This window comes from Candoia aspera, chromosome 1 (assembly GCF_035149785.1).
Source record: "Candoia aspera isolate rCanAsp1 chromosome 1, rCanAsp1.hap2, whole genome shotgun sequence".
NCBI lineage: Eukaryota > Metazoa > Chordata > Lepidosauria > Squamata > Boidae > Candoia > Candoia aspera.
In genome coordinates this window covers 306,364,782-306,385,996 of record NC_086153.1, presented here as the reverse complement: position 1 = coordinate 306,385,996, position 21,215 = coordinate 306,364,782, and the positions used below count along the sequence as shown (strand labels likewise).

General features: G+C 36.4%; 1 protein-coding gene across 2 annotated transcripts in view; it reads left to right on the top strand.

Annotated features, from left to right (window-relative positions):
* Positions 1 to 21,215, top strand: part of ITPK1 (inositol-tetrakisphosphate 1-kinase) — a 123,651-nt gene that overhangs the window by 53,321 nt on the left and 49,115 nt on the right. For both annotated transcript variants that reach the window (XM_063290259.1, XM_063290260.1), the window contains exon 3: positions 13,060 to 13,185. In XM_063290259.1, the coding sequence (XP_063146329.1) occupies positions 13,060 to 13,185 (126 nt within the window). The remainder of the gene's footprint in view (positions 1 to 13,059; positions 13,186 to 21,215) is intronic.

Here is a 21,215-nt window from a genome sequence, read left to right as displayed (position 1 = left end):
ATTGTTAATGTTTCTTCCAGCGATTTTAACTCCAGCCTTGGATTCCTCAAGCCCAGCTTGTCGCATGATGTGTTCTGCATACAAGTTGAATAGGTAGGGTGAGAGTATACAGCCCTGCCGTACTCCTTTCTCAATCTTAAACCAGTCCGTTGTTCCCTGGTCTGTTCTTACTGTTGCTACTTGGTCGTTATACAGATTCTTCAGGAGGCATACAAGATGACTTGGTATCCCCATACCACTAAGAACTTGCCACAATTTGTTATGGTCCACACAGTCAAAGGCTTTAGAATAGTCAATAAAACAGAAATAGATGTTTTTCTGAAACTCCCTGGCTTTTTCCATTATCCATCGGATATTGGCAATTTGGTCTCTAGTTCCTCTGCCTTTTCTAAACCCAGCTTGTACATCTGGCAATTCTCGCTCCATGAACTGCTGAAGTCTCCCTTGCAGGATCTTGAGCATTACCTTACTGGCATGTGAAATGAGTGCCACTGTTCGATAGTTTGAATATTCTTTAGTGTTTCCCTTTTTTGGTATGGGGATATAAGTTGATTTTTTCCAATCTGATGGCCATTCTTGTGTTTTCCAAATTTGCTGTCATATAGCATGCATTACCTTGACATCATCATCTCACAAGATTTTGAACAATTCAGCTGGGATGCCGTCGTCTCCTGCTGCCTTGTTATTAGCAATGCTTCTTAAGGCCCACTCAACCTCACTCTTTAGGATGTCTGGCTCTAGCTCACTGACCACACCGTCAAAGCTATCCCCGATATTGTTATCCTTCCTATACAGGTCTTCTGTATATTCTTGCCACCTTTTCTTGATCTCTTCTTCTTCTGTTAGGTCCTTGCCATCTTTGTTTTTGATCATACCCATTTTTGCCTGGAATTTACCTCCAATGTTTCTAATTTTCTGGAAGAGGTCTCTTGTCCTTCCTATTCTATTGTCTTCTTCCACTTCCGCGCATTGCTTGTTTAAAAATAATTCCTTATCTCTTCTGGCTAACCTCTGGAATTTTGCATTTAATTGGGCATATCTCCCCCTATCACTGTTGCCTTTTGCTTTCCTTCTTTCTTGGGCTACTTCTAGTGTCTCAGCAGACAGCCATTTTGCCTTCTTGGTTTTCTCTTTCTTTGGGATGTATTTTGTTGCCGCCTCTTGAACAATGTTGCGGACTTCTGTCCATAGTTCTTCTGGGACCCTATCTACTAAGTCCAGTCCCTTAAATCTATTCTTCACCTCCACTGCATATTCCTTAGGAATATTAGTGAGCTCATATCTAGCTGATCTGTGGATCTTCCCTAATCTCTTTAGGGATTACACTATGCTGTAATTTGGACCAATTTATAACAAAGTTCTCTCCCAATATTTTTCTATTGTGGAGCTGAATTGATAATTTGAAATAACAGTAAAATCACCTTATGTTTTGAAAGAGCCAATGCAACTCTGTAAGATCATCTTCTAGTGTCTAACGTTCTCTGTAATGCTCTTACACCTAATGTGATTTGTTAACATATCTAATTCAGCGCCAGTTTTAAAACCTGAAAAATGTGCAGTTTTGATTCCTTTACCTAATTTATAGCTCTTTTTAACAAATTCTTTCATATGGTACAATCCAATTAGATACTTTCAGCTGAACTACAGTTCTTCAAAATTCAGTATCAATAATTAGTTTTAATATGCAAGTTCACCACTACTGCTAAAAATGAGTGAATGACTAAATTAGCTCTGTGCATCTGTCCCTTATGTAACATTTCTGTCATCCACTCTTTTACCAAAAAAAGATTCAACTGCTTTCAGTGTCAGCAGGCTTTATTCTGTGTGCTTGCTTAGTTAATTTTCTCTCTGCTCAACACATAATCAAATAATCACTGGAAAAGTATGTCCCATGTGTAAGCAAGGTCCTGTTTCACGAAAGAGTAGCTATAAAATTGGGATACCTGACTACTGTGGAGGGATGCAGTATAACTAGCCCCTGTGGCTTCTGGTAGAAGATTAAGTGTAATTTTGTAGTTATTAAAAAATGTAACTCCAACCACTAAAATATTGCTGAGTATCAAGGCTTGAGAAAATGGAAATATGCTACCACTATTTCTTAAAATGAGAAAAGTGGAAAGTACATTTCTTTGTAAACATATTAATGACAATAGTATGTTTACCATTAAATGGGTTAAGCTGTACATGGGCTACATAGAGTAGGTTCACATGTTGCATTGTTAGGATGCTCAGCCAGTTGTAATTGATTTTTATGCTATAGCCTATTGGTTTTTAATTGATACGATTCTGTTTTGTTTTAATTGTACTTTATGTTTTTCATATTTTACCTACCTTGAATATTATTTTTAGTGAATAGGTATAATATTAATATATAAAAATGAATTATTTATACATTCTTTTTGAATACAGAATAGTGCAAAAGTAATGCCTATTCCCATAAATAACAGAACAAAAATCATTAATATCATTGCCCTTTTAATGTCTATTTTAATGAAAAATAAGAAATATTTTACTGTCCATATATTTCGCATTGATTGTGAGCGCTTAATCTTTTATTCTCTTCATGCTGGATTTTTCCAGTTCTGTGAAGAATGAGAAACTAATGTTATTGCTATTATTCATTCACTGTGAGAGTTGAATTTTCTCTCTGGCAGCCTTTAGTGTAGAGATATTTGTCTGATCAAATATTAAAGGAAGAGAGAAAGACTAGGAAGCTTCCACAGTGGTTTTGCTTCCCCAGTTCTTGTTTTCCTTTGGCAGAAATTAAATGGATAATTAAATGAACTAACTGTGCAATGTGTAAGATGGTAAACAGAGACCCTGTTGTTTGAACTTTTAGCCTTTTCCTTACTGTCTGATTTGCCCTTTGCAGTAGTTTTTTGTTTTTTTTTAATCACAAGGGGAGATATATAAGCTGCCAATTTTTCTTCCCTCCCTTTGGTTGCAACCCATTTTAAATAACAGCTGAGCTTATTCTACCCTTGGAATGGGGGAGACAAGGCTGATAAGGAGATATATTAAAGTATAATAAATGACTTAATCCAACTCATAGTTTGTTTACCTGCCATTAGATACCATATTTATTGTATCTCTCCCTTTTTTCTCTAGCACTTCTACTGCATTCTTCCAAATGGGCTATGTACCTTTTAAGCAGCTGTGTCAGGCCAGAGTTGAACAGATGTAAATCTGAATCTTTTTCTGTCATGCATTTGTTGAGGGACACAGGCTTTATGCCCCAGATACAATACTTGACACTCTCAGGTTTTTGGGTCTGAAATAACTAAAAAATTATTATGAACTTGTAAGCCCTAAAAGAATGAATGGATCATGAAACCCAACTTGTTGAGGCGCTTTCATAACTGAGCAACAATAACATGAAAAATTGGGGGGGGAAATGAAAGTATACTTGTATAAAAGCCCATCAAGCTTTTCATAAAATATCAGATACAGATGTCTAATTTTTTTCTGAAATATAGACATGTAAGCATAGTTACATACACAATCTTTCAGTAAATAATGAGCTTTTTCAAGCTTTCTTATTCTAGCTGCCTCACAAATATAGTCACAGTTTAATAAGAATTGCAATCAACACTTTTTATAATTTTTAAAGACCTAGTAGGATTTCAACTCTCAGAATTCCCACCCTTGGATCAGTCATGTCTTTGAATACAGCCTTCCTCACAGGGTGGTTGACAGAATAAAAGGAATGGGTGGGAGGAGAACCACTTATATGGTCCTAAGTTTCATGAAGAAAAGGCAGGGAAATATAAATGTATTATAAATAACTTGATGTGACAGAAAAAAATCAGTTGTATTATATGTGGCTTTGGAAGCTTGTTTTTAGTGTACTTCGTTAAGCTGAAATCTCAAACCTACAATAAATGAAATGTTTTCTTACTTAGTAACCCTGAGTGAATAATCGTACATATTACAGTTGCCTTAGGAATATTGTATGCAGACTTTGGACAGGGTCAATAAAGGCTAGCTCTGTACATTCTGTTCAGAAGAAGGCAAATCCAATGCCAGAAGCACTGGAATCAGCAGCAAAGCATTAAACTGTACAACTTATGGAATTATGTTAGTGCCATAAATCTTTTGAAGAATACAGAATGTACAAATGCCATTAATTTTTATGTCTAACATAAGATATTGTTACAAAACCCAGATCCTCAAATGTTAAACTTTAATTCTAATCAGTACAGTGAAAATTAGGTATTAACTATATTTGATTTTGGAAAAAAAAATCAGAATTTTTTTTTAACTGTTGTATGTAAAATTCTGTGTTGCGCTCTGCAGAACAACTATGAGACAAAAGAATAATTATAACACTTTACATGTGATTTATAATTTAGTAATCCATACACACAATCTAAAAAAGATTAGGTTGGATTGTAATCGTAATTGTAATTATCCCATAATAGAAATAAAAATAAAAAAGTAGAAAAGAGTTCCAAGGGTATTAGGAAAATGTATTTTATTTCCTAAGTTAAAATTTTTACCTACAACTTCAGAAAAGTGTTTGCTTTATTAATTATAAATATCCCTATGTTTCAAAATCCACAAACACTTAGAATAGAAACCTAAACAGGAAAATCAAGCCATTACTTGAAGGATCACTCTACCCTGAAACTCCATAGTTTGGGAAAGTAAGTTCCTTTCTAAAATTGCTTGCCATAGGTCATTGATGACCCATTGACCAAGCAGTAAGTATGTGGACATAGAGTCATTGTCCAATATATAGCCAAAAAGTACTCCGGAGTGTAAAAATCCTCCCTACATTCAGCTTTTATAGATTTCAGGAATGCTTTTGATCGATCTCCAAAGCACAAATTTGGGGAAAGCTTGGGGCCATCAATACTGGTAAGAGGCTGCTGTTTATCAGTAACCTTTATTCCAAAAGTTGCTTGAAAATTAGATGCAATACTGTACAACTGCTTTGCTTAATCCCTGTATTAAGAGGCACCAATCAGGGTTGCATCTGGGCACCCTTTCTCTTCAGTTTTTATATCAATGTAGCACAGTAAGGTGGATGGACTCAGTTACAGTGGTGATGAGGGCACCATTGGGAGACTTAAAAGAACAGGTTTGGGACAGATAGTCATAGAGAAAATCTTTGTGGTCACTAGGAGTCGAAAACAACTTGATGGCACATAATCAATTAACTAAGACAGTGCATCACCACCCATCTAGGTCGATGGAGAAGTATTCCAATATTATTTTAAGTATTTCTATCACAAACCCTTAATAGGCTTTAGGAGAGCTCTGAAGTCCCTTGCCCAATATTGCAATGAGGAATATTCACAGATAAGTTATCAAAGGACCAAGATAATGATCTTCTCCAAAAATCCCAAAATTCACAAAATGTTTATTAATGATTATAAAACAGAGAATGTAAGATGCTTCATATATCTTAAGTATATTACTCCTTGGGAAACATGAAAGCAAAATGAATTATGCAGCTTCAGTAGCCCAGAGAAGTTCAACAGTGATTCTTATTTTTATTTTTTTTGCATATTCACCTCAATCACCTTGATTGACCAGACTGTCACCGGACAGAGTCCTGCTGGTTGCAACTCGCTTTCCATTCATCTCGATTCCTGGCTTTTCATCTCCAGGTTCGGCCAAAGTTCTTGACTATTGGATCTTCCCATCTCTTTGGAGGTCGGCCAATGGGTCTTTTTACTTCCCTTGGATACCATTCGGCAACTTCTGTTGTCCAACGGCCATCTGACATACACACGACATATCCTGCCCAGTGTAGCTTCCGTTTGCGATATTCGATGATGACATTTATTCCACTTTGTGTTCTAATCTGGCTGCTTGAGATGTGGTCTCAGAGAGAAACTTTCAGCATGGATCTTTCCATAGCCCTTACTGCTTTTCAAAGCTCTTCCTCTTCTGCCTTTGTTAGCGACCATGTTTCACTTCCATATAGCACCGCCAATAAGACAGTCAAATTAAAAAGATTAGCATGCAGTTTTCCATTGATTTTCTCATTTTGTAAGACTTCTCTAATGGAGTTGTGTCTAGCCGATCCAGCTTTCTTTCTTCTGACCAGTTCTTCTCTTTGATCGTTGTTCATTTTGATTAGCCATCCCAGGTAGATATAGTAGTCAACCTCTTCGATGAGTTCGTTCTGGAGCCTCATTTGGAATTTTGGCAGGTTCCCTGTCTGCATGTATTTTGTTTTAGTGTGATTCATCTTTAGACCCACCTTTCTGCTTTCAGCATCAAATTGTCAAAGCATTTTTTGCAGCTTTCAAGCATCTTTTGAGATCAGTACATCATCTGCAAATCTGAGATGGTTTATCTTCTCTCCGTTTATATTGATTCCATCTTCCCAGTTCATTTTGCGCATGATATTTTCCAAGCAGGCATTAAAAAGTTTAGATGAGATCGTATTGCCTTGCTTTACACCTTTCTCCACTGGTATTCGTGTTTCAGTTTCGAACAGAGTTATATTTGTGAAGCAGTTGGTATTGGCTTCTTTGAGCAGTGCGATGTAGTCAGAGTTGATTCCTTGTTCACTGATTGCTTGCATTACTGCATTGACTTCAACACTATCAAATGCTTTTTCATAATCCACAAATGAGATCGCAAGTGGAAATTTATATTCTCTTGACTGTTCAATGAGCTGATTAAGTGTCCTAACAGCCAGGAACCACGCTGAGACAAGGAATAGGTCTCTAGTGTTTTATTACTACTACATAAACAGAAAATCCTAACAAACTGAAGAAGCGTGGGAAAAACCCAGACATATAAACCCCAAAGGCTAAGGCGGGCCTGATCTGTGTCTCTTTGAATGGCTACCTAATTCCTCAGTACTACGCATGCGCTTTACAGCCTGGATGGGAGCCCCCTGCTCGCCATCCTGACTCATGACATCAAGAGTGGATATATGATCAGTAGTGCTGTACTTGCTTCTGAAGCCAGCCTGCTCTCTTGGGCTGTTGCTCATCTAAGGTTCTTGTAAGACGGTTTGTAATCACTTTTGTGAATAGCTTGTAGACAGTCAATAATAAGCAAATCAGCCTATAATTTTTGAAATCTTTGCAACCTCCGTTCTTGTACAGCAGGACTGTAGTAGACTCCTTCCAGCAGTCAGAAATTTTTGCATCTCTGTGTACCTGGTGAAGTGCTCCGCCAGTGCTTTCCATAATTCATGGCCTCCAGCCCTCAGTATTTCTGTTGTTATACCGTCTTTTCCTGGAACGTTCTCCAGTGTCATCTGATGGATGGCGTGTCGAACTTCACTTATTAAAACGGGCGTTATATGCTTGGTCGTAGCGGTTAATGGCGGCATTGGAATGTCCAAGCAGGATACAAACAGGTCCATGTAGAATTCTTTGCAGATTCGCTCAACGACTTGGTTTTCTGTCTTTTCCTTTCCGTTTTTATCTTTTAATGCTGCTTTTGTTGTTTTGCACACTGCTATTTCCCATTTGCACTTTCTCATGCTGCTTCACTTATTTGCTGCCTCAAGAAGTTTCTGCTCTTGGAATATCTCTAGATCTTCTTTCAGTTTCCTCTGTATTAATTTGCGGAGAAGAGAGTATTCGACGTTATTCCGAGCAGTTCTAGCCATCTGTCTTCTCTTTTGAAGAAGCATTTTTGTCTCTTCCGAAATTCTTCCTTTTCTCTCTTGGCTTCGTCGTTCTTGCTTCTTTAGCACATTGCATCAGCTTCTCATCAGCTTTTCATATTACTGCTATACAACTATTTCAAGCAAGAACATTAGCTCAAATGCTCTTAATATAGAGTGCATGAATTGGTACAAACCAAATTCTTAAGAGATATCTTAAAGCTTCCCAAACATGTCTGAAATGAAGTTTTATGGCTGGGGGCTGGGATACAGAGGCCAGCAACCAGAACATCTGTCTATCAAATTTTTAAACCACCCAACTCCAACAATTCTGGGCAGCTATAAAACGATAAAAGTAACAGTAAAAGCAAAATATGTTGTCATCTATAGGGAAAAGCAACCAAATTGTCTCCCATATGAGCAGAGGCAAAAACAGACAAAAAGCCCCCAACATCACTAATCTAAGGGCTGGGGGAAGACCCATGTATTAATACACTTTTAAAGGCTGCTGCAGGAGGGGTTCATACCAAGGTCCATCAGGATACTGTTCTAGAGGGTGAATTCCACAACAGAGACAGCCTGCTTCCTGGGTCCGACTAGATGGCATTGCTTCATCGGCAGAACCCAGAGTGAGCTAAGTGTATCATATCTTATAGGACAGGCAGAAACAATAGGAGACAGATGGACCCTCAAGCAACTAAGCTTGATCCCATGTAGGGTTTTAAAGGTAACTGTCATCACCTTCAATTGCATCCATAAACCTGCTGGTAACCAGTACAGCTCGTGAAGCATGGGTGTTACATGGTTAGCAGTTGATTACTGGCTAAAGAACATTTTTTCCAGTGTGTTTGCTTCCATATATGTTCCATGATAATTTCCATCCAGGTGGAAACAGGCTGTACCCTTAAAATTGTGTACCCTTGGCCTCTCCCTTGAATTCTTTCTCTTTTTGCATTATGAGCAGGCCATAGTTCAAGTAAAGCAATAAACTGAGGACATAGGCCATCATCAAGAGTTAGTCTGTCAAACAGATGAATTCAGCAAGAAATTTATTTGCCTTAGAGGGAAGCCTGACAGATGCTCCTCACTTCTAATCCTAAAATACAGGAGATAATTTATAACAGCAAGATTTGATATACTGTACTCCCATCTGCAGTATTACAGGGCAGGTTTGGTAATGTTCCCTATAAGGAGCGTATCTGCTCTTGTGGATCAGGATCAGTAGAGAATATCAGGCATTTCTTACACTGTACTTTTTACAGCAAGTCCTATACTAAGTATATTATGTGTCTTTTGCTGCAATTCCCAGATCTCTTGGAGCAATCCTACACCTTTTTATTCCTGTCAAATGAGAACATGACACATAATGTGGCAAAATCTTCTGTGATCACATGTAGAGGTTGATATGGGGCAATGTCTGGATTACACATATGTCCTCTGGCGACTGACAGTATACTTACATTTTTACCTTTTGTTGTAACATGCTCTCTGTATAATGACTCAATCATTCATTGATTTTATGCTGTTCATAAACATTTGTCTTGCTGACGTCTGGCTTTAATAATAAAGTTTTAATTGAACTGAACTGAATTAACAGGTTGTGGATTTTTGATTTACAGCTTGCTTGGTAGTTTTAGTTACAGATCTGATCATCACAGGAATTTTATACTAAACACATTTTATGCATACAGGAATATGTATAGTTTACAGATCTTACTTTGATGAGTATTTTATATTATATGCATCTTATATTACTATTATTCAGTATTATAGAGTATTTGATATTGTAATATTTGATATTTTGCAAATAACGATTGTGTTGTATTTTATGCCAATCAAAGGACAAAATAAAACTGAATCACTGATGGTAGATAACTTTTCATATATAATGCCTCTTGACCTCAATTGTACATTTCAGTGTATGCCATAACAAAAAAAAAGACTGTATATTTGTGTTATAGCTATCATAAGAGTAGGAAATATCATCATATAGGGATAATTTCTTCTGTTATAGTACTCCATTTTAAATTCCCATTCCTCCATAATTTCCACACTTGGAAGTATAAGCTTTCTTGTTACTGTTGATAGAAGATGACTGGTAAGAGAGTTTTAAATTCATAACTTTCTTTCAAATATGCAGTAGTTTGAGGCTGCAGTCCTGTGCATATTTACAAGGGAGTAAGACCCATGCAACACAATGTTACTTATGTCTGAGTAAATAGGCATAGTATGCATTGTGGAGCTCTTTAACTCATTAAATGCTTAACAATTTGTTTCTTCTCTGGTTTGTTTTGCCCTTCATTTCCAAGCAGTGCTTATGAGAGAGTAAGCAAGTTGTTTGCACTTGGACAGTTCTTCTTTTGGCACCTGGCAGGCTCTGTGCCTCACCTGGTTTTTAATTTTGTTTTGTAGGTTCAATTTTAAGAGCACGTAGAAGCAGCAAAGGGAGTGGAAATGTAGTTCTAGCCAAAATTAACATACAGGTTTTCTTTACATTCAGTAAATAAACTGCTTAAGTAGTCATTAATACATCTGATAATATGACATTCCACAGAACTGTGGAATCCCCTCCATATATGCTAAATTCAGCCATCATTTGGGGACAGATGCTAAAACCTCCCTATAGGCCTTTGTTTAGTCATCTGCTGAGTCACACTGGTTCTGTAAATTTAAGGCCTCCTTGCTATGCAGCTGTGCAGTTACGTATGCAGACAACTTCATCCTCCAAGTGATGATTTGGCACCACTGTGTTGCATATAACAGCTTAAAGGAAAATGAGAACAGGCTCACAGTATTCTGCAGTGAAACAATATAATGTTCTAAAGTCTTAGTATTTCCTTATGAAAATTAGTACTATAAACTAGTTCAATACAGTATGACATTCACCTTCAAGTGGCAGTAGGAAAACTTCTGTGGTTAAATGAAGATTTGCCTTCATAATTGTTATATGGGATATTGGAGTGTGATTTTTAAATGCTACAGGACTTATGGACTGGAGATGCAGAATCCTTTTCCTCATTCATTTTTCTTTTTCTTTACAGTCACTCCCTCCCCCCATAATCTTTTTTATTCTTTCTCAACTGCAAATATATTTTGGAGCCAAAATGGAAGCCAAAAAATACATTTCGGGAATAGAATAACTGTGTTCACTCATTGTGCTATGCCTGTGTAAACCATAGTTTGTAAAATGCAAATAAACCAAACCAAATAAACCTCATTTTGGTTTGTCAATGCATTTAGTTACTTGCTGACTTCAGTGTAAATGCCCCTCTCCTCTGGAAACTCTGATTTTATTTTGTGGGGGTTAGTATATTGTTACTCAGTCTCCCATTCTGAAAGACAACTGATAATCTGATACCCACTTCATCTGAAATCCAAAACACAGCTTTATTACTGTCTTCATTCATTTCAATTTTGTGTGTTTGTGTATACATATACATGTATAACATAAATGAATTTAAGCTGATTAGGGACAAAAGTATAATTTCCACAAGTAGAAAGAAACTGTTGGAATGTAACTTAATAATAAGCAGCAGCCTCTTAACAGTATTAGTGGCCTTAAGTTTTTCCCAAAGTTGTTTCGTTCTTAATTAAGTCCCTAGTTCTGATAGGTGGGAAGCAACTCTATTTGTATGATGTTGCTTTTTCATTTGAGATATATGGAGTTGACTCTAATAATACCTATTTCTCTATTTTGTAATACAGTAAATTGTATCCTGTATATACATACATACAAATGGTATGCATAGGCATTCATATTCATCAACCAAAAGGTTTCTATGGAAGAGTTTTGATATAATGACTTCCTGTCTGGCTCCTCTCAACAACATTATACATTCTTTTCTCATATTTGTTATTTAGTAAAAGCATAACTACACATAAGCAAGATAGCTTAAGATTTTACTTTCATGACTAACACATGAAGGACAATTAAGAAATTTTATTTTTCAAAATCCTTAATTTAGTAGGAAATTGAATGAAAGGTGTTTCCTGAGGCCATCACACCTTATCAGCCAATAGCCATGGTCATATGTTGTTTAAGCCATGGTAAATGGTTGATATAAACATATTCCAGATAATCAGATTGCAGTTGTCTTCTCCCTCTAAGCCACACAGTTTCAAAATCGTCTATCAGGTTTAGTAAGTGTGTTGTGTGCTAACTGTAGGAATGAGATAGGCAAGACAGGAACTATTTCACAAGCTAGGGAAAACCATTATGTCAACCTAGATCACATGTTTTCCAAAGACCTTTAGAGAATGGCTAAGTATCCACTGAGTCAGAAAACCAGGAGAAGAAACCTAGAATTTAAACAGTGGAACATGAACCCATATGTAGAATTTAACTTTAGTTTCACTCTTGTCTGGAGTAAAGAGACTAATCTTGCTGAATCATGTCCATAAGCCTTCTGATGAGTAAGCCAATCCCTGAATAAGGGGTTAAGTGTCCAGACAGCCAAGATTTACGGCTATAAGTGGTGTGAAGCCTATGGCTAGTGCAATGCAAAATTAGAGTGTGCATGATGAAGACGCAGTGGATGCAAGCGGACACATTTATGACACATTCACATTTACTGTATGGCTTAGCTTGACACCTAAATGAAGTATATGGTAGTTCATAAATGTAAGTATGAACATTCAGCAGGAAATAATTGCTTACAGAACACAGTTGAACTTAGGAACCTGTCTTGTCAAGCTGAACTATTGTACATACCATATACAGTAATAAAGACTTCTGCATAGAACATTCACCTACAAACCATGAGCTACTTTACAGGAAAAGCTGCTTTATGTGGATTGCCATGCTGCCAGGGAAGGATGGGAGTAATTAAAGTAAATAAGAATACAACTTTGTTTTGTCAGACTTTCAGTTGTTAATCTTATATTTTGGTTCATTTCATTTCATTTCATTTATTTTATTTTAAACTTAATTCTTGTTAGGTACCTTGAGTACTCATTGTATGTAACTTTTTTTTTCAGAAGACTTTTGCATGAGATATAGACAGGGGACTTAAATAACAGAATCTAGGCTTTGTGCAAACAATATTTCAGGTTCAACATCAAGGACCCCAACTGAAAGGATTAGTATTTATAGTGCTAGAAAATACTCTGTGCTGTGGTGTCTAGAAATTTACTACCTGAGTGACCCCACCCCCGCTTCCAGCTTTGGGCCTGTTAATGATAACCTACAACTCCCATCCTTCCCTGGCAGCATGGCAATCCACATAAAGCAGCTTTACCTGTAAAGTAGCTCATGGTTTGTAGGTGAATGTTCTATGCAGAAGTCTTTATTACTGTATATGGTATGTACAATAGTTCAGCTTGACAAGACAGGTTCCTAAGTTCAACTGTGTTCTGTAAGCAATTATTTCCTGCTGAATGTTCATAATTACATTTATAGCTAAAAATAAATATTGGAAAGGCAGATTTGGTATTTCATAGAATAATCCTTTTTTCTTTCATTGTTACATTTTTTTCAGCTCGACCTTACCAAACGAATAGAAGATCAGGGCCCATTAGATGTGATCATACATAAACTGACAGATGTCCTAATTGAAGCTGACCAAAATGATAGCCAGTCATTGGAATTGGTTCACAGGTTCCAGGTGAGTAATATTTATCATTTGCAATCACCAGCTGCATTAGCTCTTCAGTCCCTTGCACTTCTGCAAACAATTCTTCTAGTCCACAGTTGAGAATTGCCTAAAAATATTTGCTGTAAAGAAGCAGAATATGGAACTTGCTCTTGGCCTTAATGGTCAAGGAACTACCAAAGCTGAATCTTCCTTATCCTTCTAACACACTGACAAACTTCATGTTGCCCTAGGTTAAAAAACGTATTTCTTAAAAACAATGAAAAAGTGTGGCATGAATAAATAAAATAAACATGCAAAGAGGTGCAAATCACACGTAGAAGAGTACTGCATTCCTGTCTGCAGTATGATTTTTGTCAGTAACACTGTTGAATAGAGGAAATGCCTTGATCAAGCAATTTTGTTCAAGTTTCAGATGGGAGGAATGTATTCTCTCCAAGCAAAACTACGTATTATGTGCAACAAAAGCATACTACCAAAATCTGCCTTCCTTTGTAACTTGTAGCATTATTTATGTTTTTAATATCCCTGGCTAGCAACTGTGGCAAAATTCATAATCTGAAGGATGTCTCAGTGTAAGGAAAATGTCACTGTCTGAAGTGGCAGAGTGTCGGCAGTGGCCAGGAGGGCCTTCTGTCAATTCAGGTTTATTCATCTAGAGTCAAAACTGATCCTAGTTAAGCTAGACAGCTCAAAGATGTGGCTGCTTAGATGTATATGGAGTCAGAGACTCTTAATGCATAATCACAACATAATTTTACATCAGTTGAATTGGTTATCAATTCAAATTGCTTGTGTTCATCCTCTCCTTATTGGGGAGATGGGCGGTGATAAAAAATTTGACAGAAATAAAATAAAATAAATCCAAAGCAGTTTGGAACCTGTTACCTTAATATCCACCTTCATTTAGATGACATTGTCAGTACATTAATTTCTTCTTCAGAAGCCCTGCTAATGTGTCTGCTGGTAAAATCTATTGCACAAGGAACAAAATTGTCTTGATCCAACAGTTGTGGAACTCAGTTGTACTTGATTTAACTTAACTCCTTATATAAACGAAGGCCTTGAGCACTTCTTGCTTCACTGCTGTCATTTCTTAAGGGTTTAAATGGCATGTGAGTCACAGAATTTTTATCTCATAATTTCTGATATATCTAACGTATCTCATTCTTCTTGTATGGACTTTAGTTCTTGGCTCTGAAACGTTAGGGTCATATTGTGAGGGCTTGGCTCTAAAAGTACACTGAATAAATAAAATATAAAATGAGTAGTTCTTCCATTAAGTCTAACAGTAGTAATCATTATGTTATAGTGTCTAAGCAAAAGAAAAATTAACTAGGCCAGGCAATTAAAAACATGTTACTTATCTTTAAAATGCAGAACACACATATGATTAGTTTCTTGTATTTCTTTTAAGAGAGACAGTTTGTACAAATAATATCTGACCTAGATTGAGAATGACTGCTTTGGCAGATTTTGTATTGCTGACACATTTTCTTTTTGCTTTTTGGACCTTATTATCGAGACTCACTTCAAGGTGAAATGTACTTGAATGAGGAACTATTCCAAATAATATCCATAATTGGGTAATCTTTACCTTTAAGGTGGACATTTTGAATTGATGCTTGCTTTAAATTGCTTGCTCTTAAGTTTTAGAAGATTAGCACATTAAATATGTGAGCTTGAAATAAGCTCTTAGTTCTTAGGTATTAAGATGAGGACAATATTTAAATGAAGCAAATAATGGAGGATTCTTGTATAATGGTGGCAGTCTATTATCAGATTTCATGGGAATAAAGTTAGTAAAATTGTTATTCAGAGAGATTATTCTGCTTTGATTTTCAGAATGGATTTCTCTGTGGCATTATGTGACATGTTTGGGTGTCCCCTGGGCTCATTATTAATAAATTATATTTTGATTATTTCACATGAATTAATAAAATAGTACTTCCACCCTATTTTTTAAGAGTTGGCACCAACAGTGTCCTAAGAATCCCTATTGGGCTTGGGGATCCCAAGGAAATGAGGAGCCTGTTAAATGGTTACACTGTATGTAGTTAGACTGTACTCTTACCTTTTTGTTGTTGTATTTTTTAAATGTAGCTTTTAATTGTTTTTAATTGATTTTAATGGTGGAAGCCTATGTTTATTAATTGTGTTTTAACTGTGTAAGCTGCCCAGAGTCACACGGAAGTTAGATGGGTGGCCATATAAATTTAATAAATAAGGGTTTCATACCTTGTGTCACATATACAGTATTAACCCTTGTAGAAATTTGGTGACCTGGCTATATATGCATACAGAAGTATACATGCATTTTGTTTTTCTCTCTGTTAGTTCCAAATATGCTTTTGAAGCAGGCACAAAGAGCAGGTTTACCTTTGACCCAAGTGCTATCCTAGAACACCTTTTCTTCCCCATATCAAAGGACAGTTGCCATTCACTCCTGTAAGATAATAAAATCCTGTGACTGAGTTTACTGTTATCATGCCTCTTCTACCCTTATGCTAGGATATGCTGCTTTGTACTAACGTTCTTGCATGGTTCATTTTATTTCTTTTAGTCTGTAACATGTTGATTAAATACTTTTATTATACAGGTAGTCCTCTGTTAATGACTGCCCTATTTAGCAATATTTGAACTTACAGCAGCGCTGAAAAAGTAGGTTTACAACCAGTCCTTGAACTTATGACAGTCACAGCATTCCCATAGTCACATGATCACAATTTGGGCGCCTGGCAACCGGTGCATATTTATGATGGTCACAGTGTCCCATGGTCACGTGATTGTCATTTGTGAGCTTTATAGCCAGCTTTTGACAAGCAAAATCAATGGGAAAGCCAGCAGTTACACGTGACATCACACTTAATGACCGCAGGTGATTCGCTTAACAACTGACCATTTGGGCATGTTCACATGATGTTTCACTTAACTGCGTCACTTACTGATGGAGTTGCTGGTCTCAATTGCTGTAGTTAAGTGAGGACTACTTGTACTTTTGATTTAGCATTGAGATATATCTCTCATTCACACGCACGCACACACTTTCTATGCGCTCACATGCATGTTCTTTATCCTGATGGAGATCATGTTACCAAGTTGATTGTAATAACTTGACACTGCACCAGATTTTGCAGCTAAGCATACCAGATTCTATTACAGGAATAATTAAGGTGATAACAACCCAGTGTATATACATCTGGTCCCGCTGCATAATTCAAGTTCCAACCACCAGATTTATAAATTGGATAGGTTTGGCAACTCTTGGAAGGGAGAAAATAGTATAGGGATGATGAACACACAGAAAAGTTGATATTTAGTTGCAAGAAAAAAAATGTATACAGATTATGATTTTCAATTATTGCTCATCTTGTTAATATTAACATTTAAAAGGTGTTAATTTTTAAGAAATATTCTCACTGCCTGCCCTCAACTTTGGGGAGGCACAAGAAGAGGAATTATTTCTGCTGTTATCAGACACCTCTGGAGTTTAGCCAAGAGAAGAACCCATGACTGATTTTTTTATTATAATTATTATATATATATACCGAACATAGTAACCTAAACATTACATAATAGTTTTCTAAAAGAAAAAAAACTCTGCCTGCAAATACGTGGTTTACTATAAAAAAGCAAGGAAGGGATTGTTAGAGATGATAATCTATTGTTATCTATTAGAGATTGGTGGTTGGCAGGAATGATTTTCTGAGAAAAAGAACAGCCAGAGAAAGTATATAGGCATGAAACAGAGGAAGTAACTGAAGTTTAACTGAGAAGAAAGTACTGGAGTGAAAAAAACAAGTAGTCAATTAAGAAATTAGATAAGAGGAAGTAGTTTAATTCTGAAAAAGAAGGAACTTAAATGGGATCAGACAGAGTAATGGAAGCATGGATATAGAATGTGAAAGGATGAAAGAAAAATGCAAACGGAAAAGAAACCGTTAAAACCTCTCTTAAAAGTAAAGTGCACCTGCTCCCCTCCCACAAAGATACTGCAAGATGTAACCAACGAATGGAGGAGGGGGAGAGCATGTTATTTAGGTTAAGAGGAAAAAGAGAGGTTCGGGTGCAGTTTTGAATCAATTTCACATAATTTACTGGTTATTTTCACAGGTAACTCATTCAGATTTCTGGAGAATGCCTGTTTATGTTGTTTACAACCAGTTACTGGTACAGTCTGCTTGATTGCTCCTGCTTAGCTGCAGATATTCATGGTGGACAGAGCCAAGTAAGAGCAGCTGAGGAGCTTCTGTGTGCACACCGCTTACAACAATAAACAAGAATTCCTACAATTCTCGTAACTTTTTTGTAAACCCGATGGATAAAGAGATGTCTGTTTAAAAAAATAGAGAAGATGAGAGGTTATTAGAAAGGAATCATGCAGATGGATCAGGAAGAAAAAAAACTGAAAAGGCACGTTATTCACATAAATGTGGTAACGTTAAAATAATGAATTATACGATGGATAGGAAGGAGATAAAAAGAAGGGGACCACATTTATCACTGAAGAATTCCTGTAAGAAAAGGAAGAAAGCATTAATAGAAGTCTAGAATCAGGAAAGCACATCTTTCAACATCATACAGTAGATCTTCCAACATCTAAAGAGTACTGGAAGAAGAACCAAAACAATACATTATGTACAGTGAAAGCTATATTTTATGTACTTGAATGCTTTTATGTTACAGAAGATTCTTTTACAGACTCCGCATAATTCACATAGATATTTTTATGAAAGACATAAATTTTCAGGTAACCTTAGTTAGTTTTTCTTTAACTTCTTCCTCATCCTTGTTTCTTCAGCTTGATGGACATTGTCCAACGATTTCCAAAAAGCTGTAAAAAAATTTAAGGTGGCTAATGAGTTTCCTTGGATGCTTTTTTCAGAAAAAAAAAAAGCAAAGACAAAGAGGGGGGTTCACCAGTGAATGTTCTGCTTTTATCTCCATAAGGAACTAGACATAAGTTGCTGTTGTTTAATTTAGACACTGAGGTTGCTGTATTCCATTTCAAATATGGCCGCATACACAATGCAGCTCTCACCATATTCTTGGGTATTCCCTAGAATACACTCGGCATGTAGTCTGTAAAGTGCTTTTAGTTCAATGCCCAGTTCTTTAAGCATTATTGATTGTGCCATTGCTTCAAATGTACATTGCCCAGAGCTACAGCTACATCTGGTCACTTGCTGTTTGGGTCATATATTTGTGCTCTCTGCTCCTTTTGCTCAAATGCTCTGACATAATTGCCTTGTGTTTAATTTCTTCTGAAGAGTATTTGGTCACATTGAATGGAGAAGTGCTAGAAAGGGGCTTGAAAGTATTTGTAACAACAATGCTGTTTATTTTACTTTATCAAGTAAAGTAAGAATGAGGTATAAGAATGAGCCTTGCCTACGTAAATGTAAAAAATTTATACTCATTACTGTCAAATGCAAAGAACTGATGCTTACTTTAAGGATTTCTTTTAAATACAGTGAAAGTATTGATAATCACTGTACTCAGAATACATATATGATGATAAAAATAATTTAGAAATACTTTTTTTTCTGCGAGTAAGAGTTCATAAATATATACAGTTAAATATTTAGGGGTGAAGTGTTGTGTTGATTGTAAAACAATGTGTGAATAAATAGAAAAAATAGTATGGAAAGTGCATAAATAGAAAGAAATTGAATTACCACCTCCTTTAAGTGACATTATAAATGTTGGAATTTGCTTTAGATATAGAATAGTTAAAATATATATATTTGTGACCATCACTAATAAGGCCTGTGTCTTAAAGCAGTTATAATTTATCTGCCTGTTAACCTGAATTCCTATGTCCCTTTTTCATATAGGGCCATATATTGTTTGATATGAACTGGAATTAGAAGCCATATAACCTTTGCAAGCAACCCCCATCCCCACCCTCCACCCCAAGAAAGAAAGAAAGAAAATGAGAAGTCCTGAAAGAATATCCAGACACATTTTGGGTTGAAACATTCTGTCATCAGAATGACTTAAAGACCTTACTCCCAAGGCCTGGCACCATGAAACACACCAACCTGCTGCCTGCCTCGCCAGTCAGTCAGGAGCTAGTCATGTCCTGAAGCCCTGTCACTACCGAATGCTTCTGGAATCCTGGATTCTTTCTCGAGAAAGTGGTGGGGGCTTGCCTCCACACAGTATTTTTTTCTCAGTGGGATGCTGCCAGAACCACAATATCCCTTGGTTAAGCACATTGTGGGAACAGTGACTACAAATCATAATCAACTCATTGACATAAGAATTAAACAAAATTAACTGTTGGTGTTCTTTAGTCAGGAGTTGAAAGCTGAGCCTAATAAGACTTCAGATAATAGTCTTAATGAAAACAATTCTTAGAAATATTATAATTTCCATATCCTAAATGGACTTCTTTATTTGTTGATATCCACACACTTATATATACTTGAATGCATGTATAGACACTTGTGTCATAAATGCTCCTATCTTTATTTCAGTGGAGGTATATTTAAGGGTAAACATTATTATTATTATATTAAAAAAAGGTTTGGTGGACCTTAACACTGTATCCATCTTCACTTCCCCAACTTCCTTTTCATCCCTTCTCTTCCTCCTTTCAGTGGACATCCCAGAAATAGAGGGCAGATAAGTAAAAATGGCTGCTATTCTCACTAGGGCGAGGATTTCTATGACCTAAAAATGTTAGAAATATGCAAGCACTTATGACCTTAAAACCATTTAAATATGATCAATTAAACCAAAAATATGACTTTACAATTTTTCTGAAATTAGCACCCAATTTTTAAAAATCTGTGCTTACACACACACACACACAAATTAAAAGGTTTATTCTTCTTCACTTCCAGTGCAGAAGTGCTAGTATTGAAGGAATCAAATGAACATTTTGAGAGTAAAATGGTCATCCCTGGATTAGTTTTCATTAACGGCAGAATTGCATTGGATGACCACGTGCATCTTGAGGTTACCAAACTCACAACTCCTTCTGTTGTCCACCAGTATGTTCTTGTATCTGGAGAAACTCTGTTCGACATCATATGAGGTTATAGGAACAAATTTGAAAAAAAGCAAACTCATCTGGAGAAAATTCTGGCTCGAAGTCTTCAAATTTTGTGTCGAGTCCATTTACAATGTTACTTATTCTGCAAAGTGTTGAATAACCCAGATTAGATTGCAGCACTCTTTGAAATTTATCACTAATTTTTTCAGCCACTTTCCCCTTTGCTTGCTTTAAATCACTCTCAGTTTGTTTTACAATGTTCAGTGCATTGCTAAATTCCATTCCTACGGTTTCAAGGCGGGGGATTGCTCTTGATAATCCACTGAAGTGAGATCCTATATATGCTAAGTTTCCAGCCAAGGTTTCAGAAAAGGAATCTTGCACAATCTTGATGGAGGAAGATTCACAACAGTCAAATTCCTTAACTATCTGCTGCAAGGAAGCATAATTTGTGAAATAATACAAAGCCGCATCCAGCCAAGTCCCCCAACACATCATGACAGGTTGGGGAGGGAGAGCCAAAGTCGGAGCAATTTCTTTGAACTTTTGTACTCGAAGTGAAGCTTTAATGAATATTTTTTCCCCATTCGAAATTATCTTATCTACATCAGGATAGTTGCTTTGAATCCGTTCAGCCACTCTGTGTAAACCATGTGCAAGGCATGTGATATGGATTGTTTTTGGATAAAGAAGCTTAAGTCCCTTGGCTGCTTTAGTCATGTATGGAGCAGCATCTGTTACAAAGAGAAGGATATTTCCCCTTTTTACTCCATCCGGCCAGAGTAGTTTCACTGAATCATCAAAGAACATAGCAATAGTAGAATTGTTTACTTTGTGTAGAGTTTCACATGTTAGAAGAAATACTTCATCAGGCTTGTCACATTTCAGAGTGCCAATAATAACATTGGCTACATATCTTCCGTTTACATCACTTGTTTCATCTACTGAAACCCATATCTTACTGTTGTCAACAGCAGATCTTCTCTTTCCTAACACATCTTTATAGGAGGCAGAGATGTAATTTTTCCTTACAGTTGAT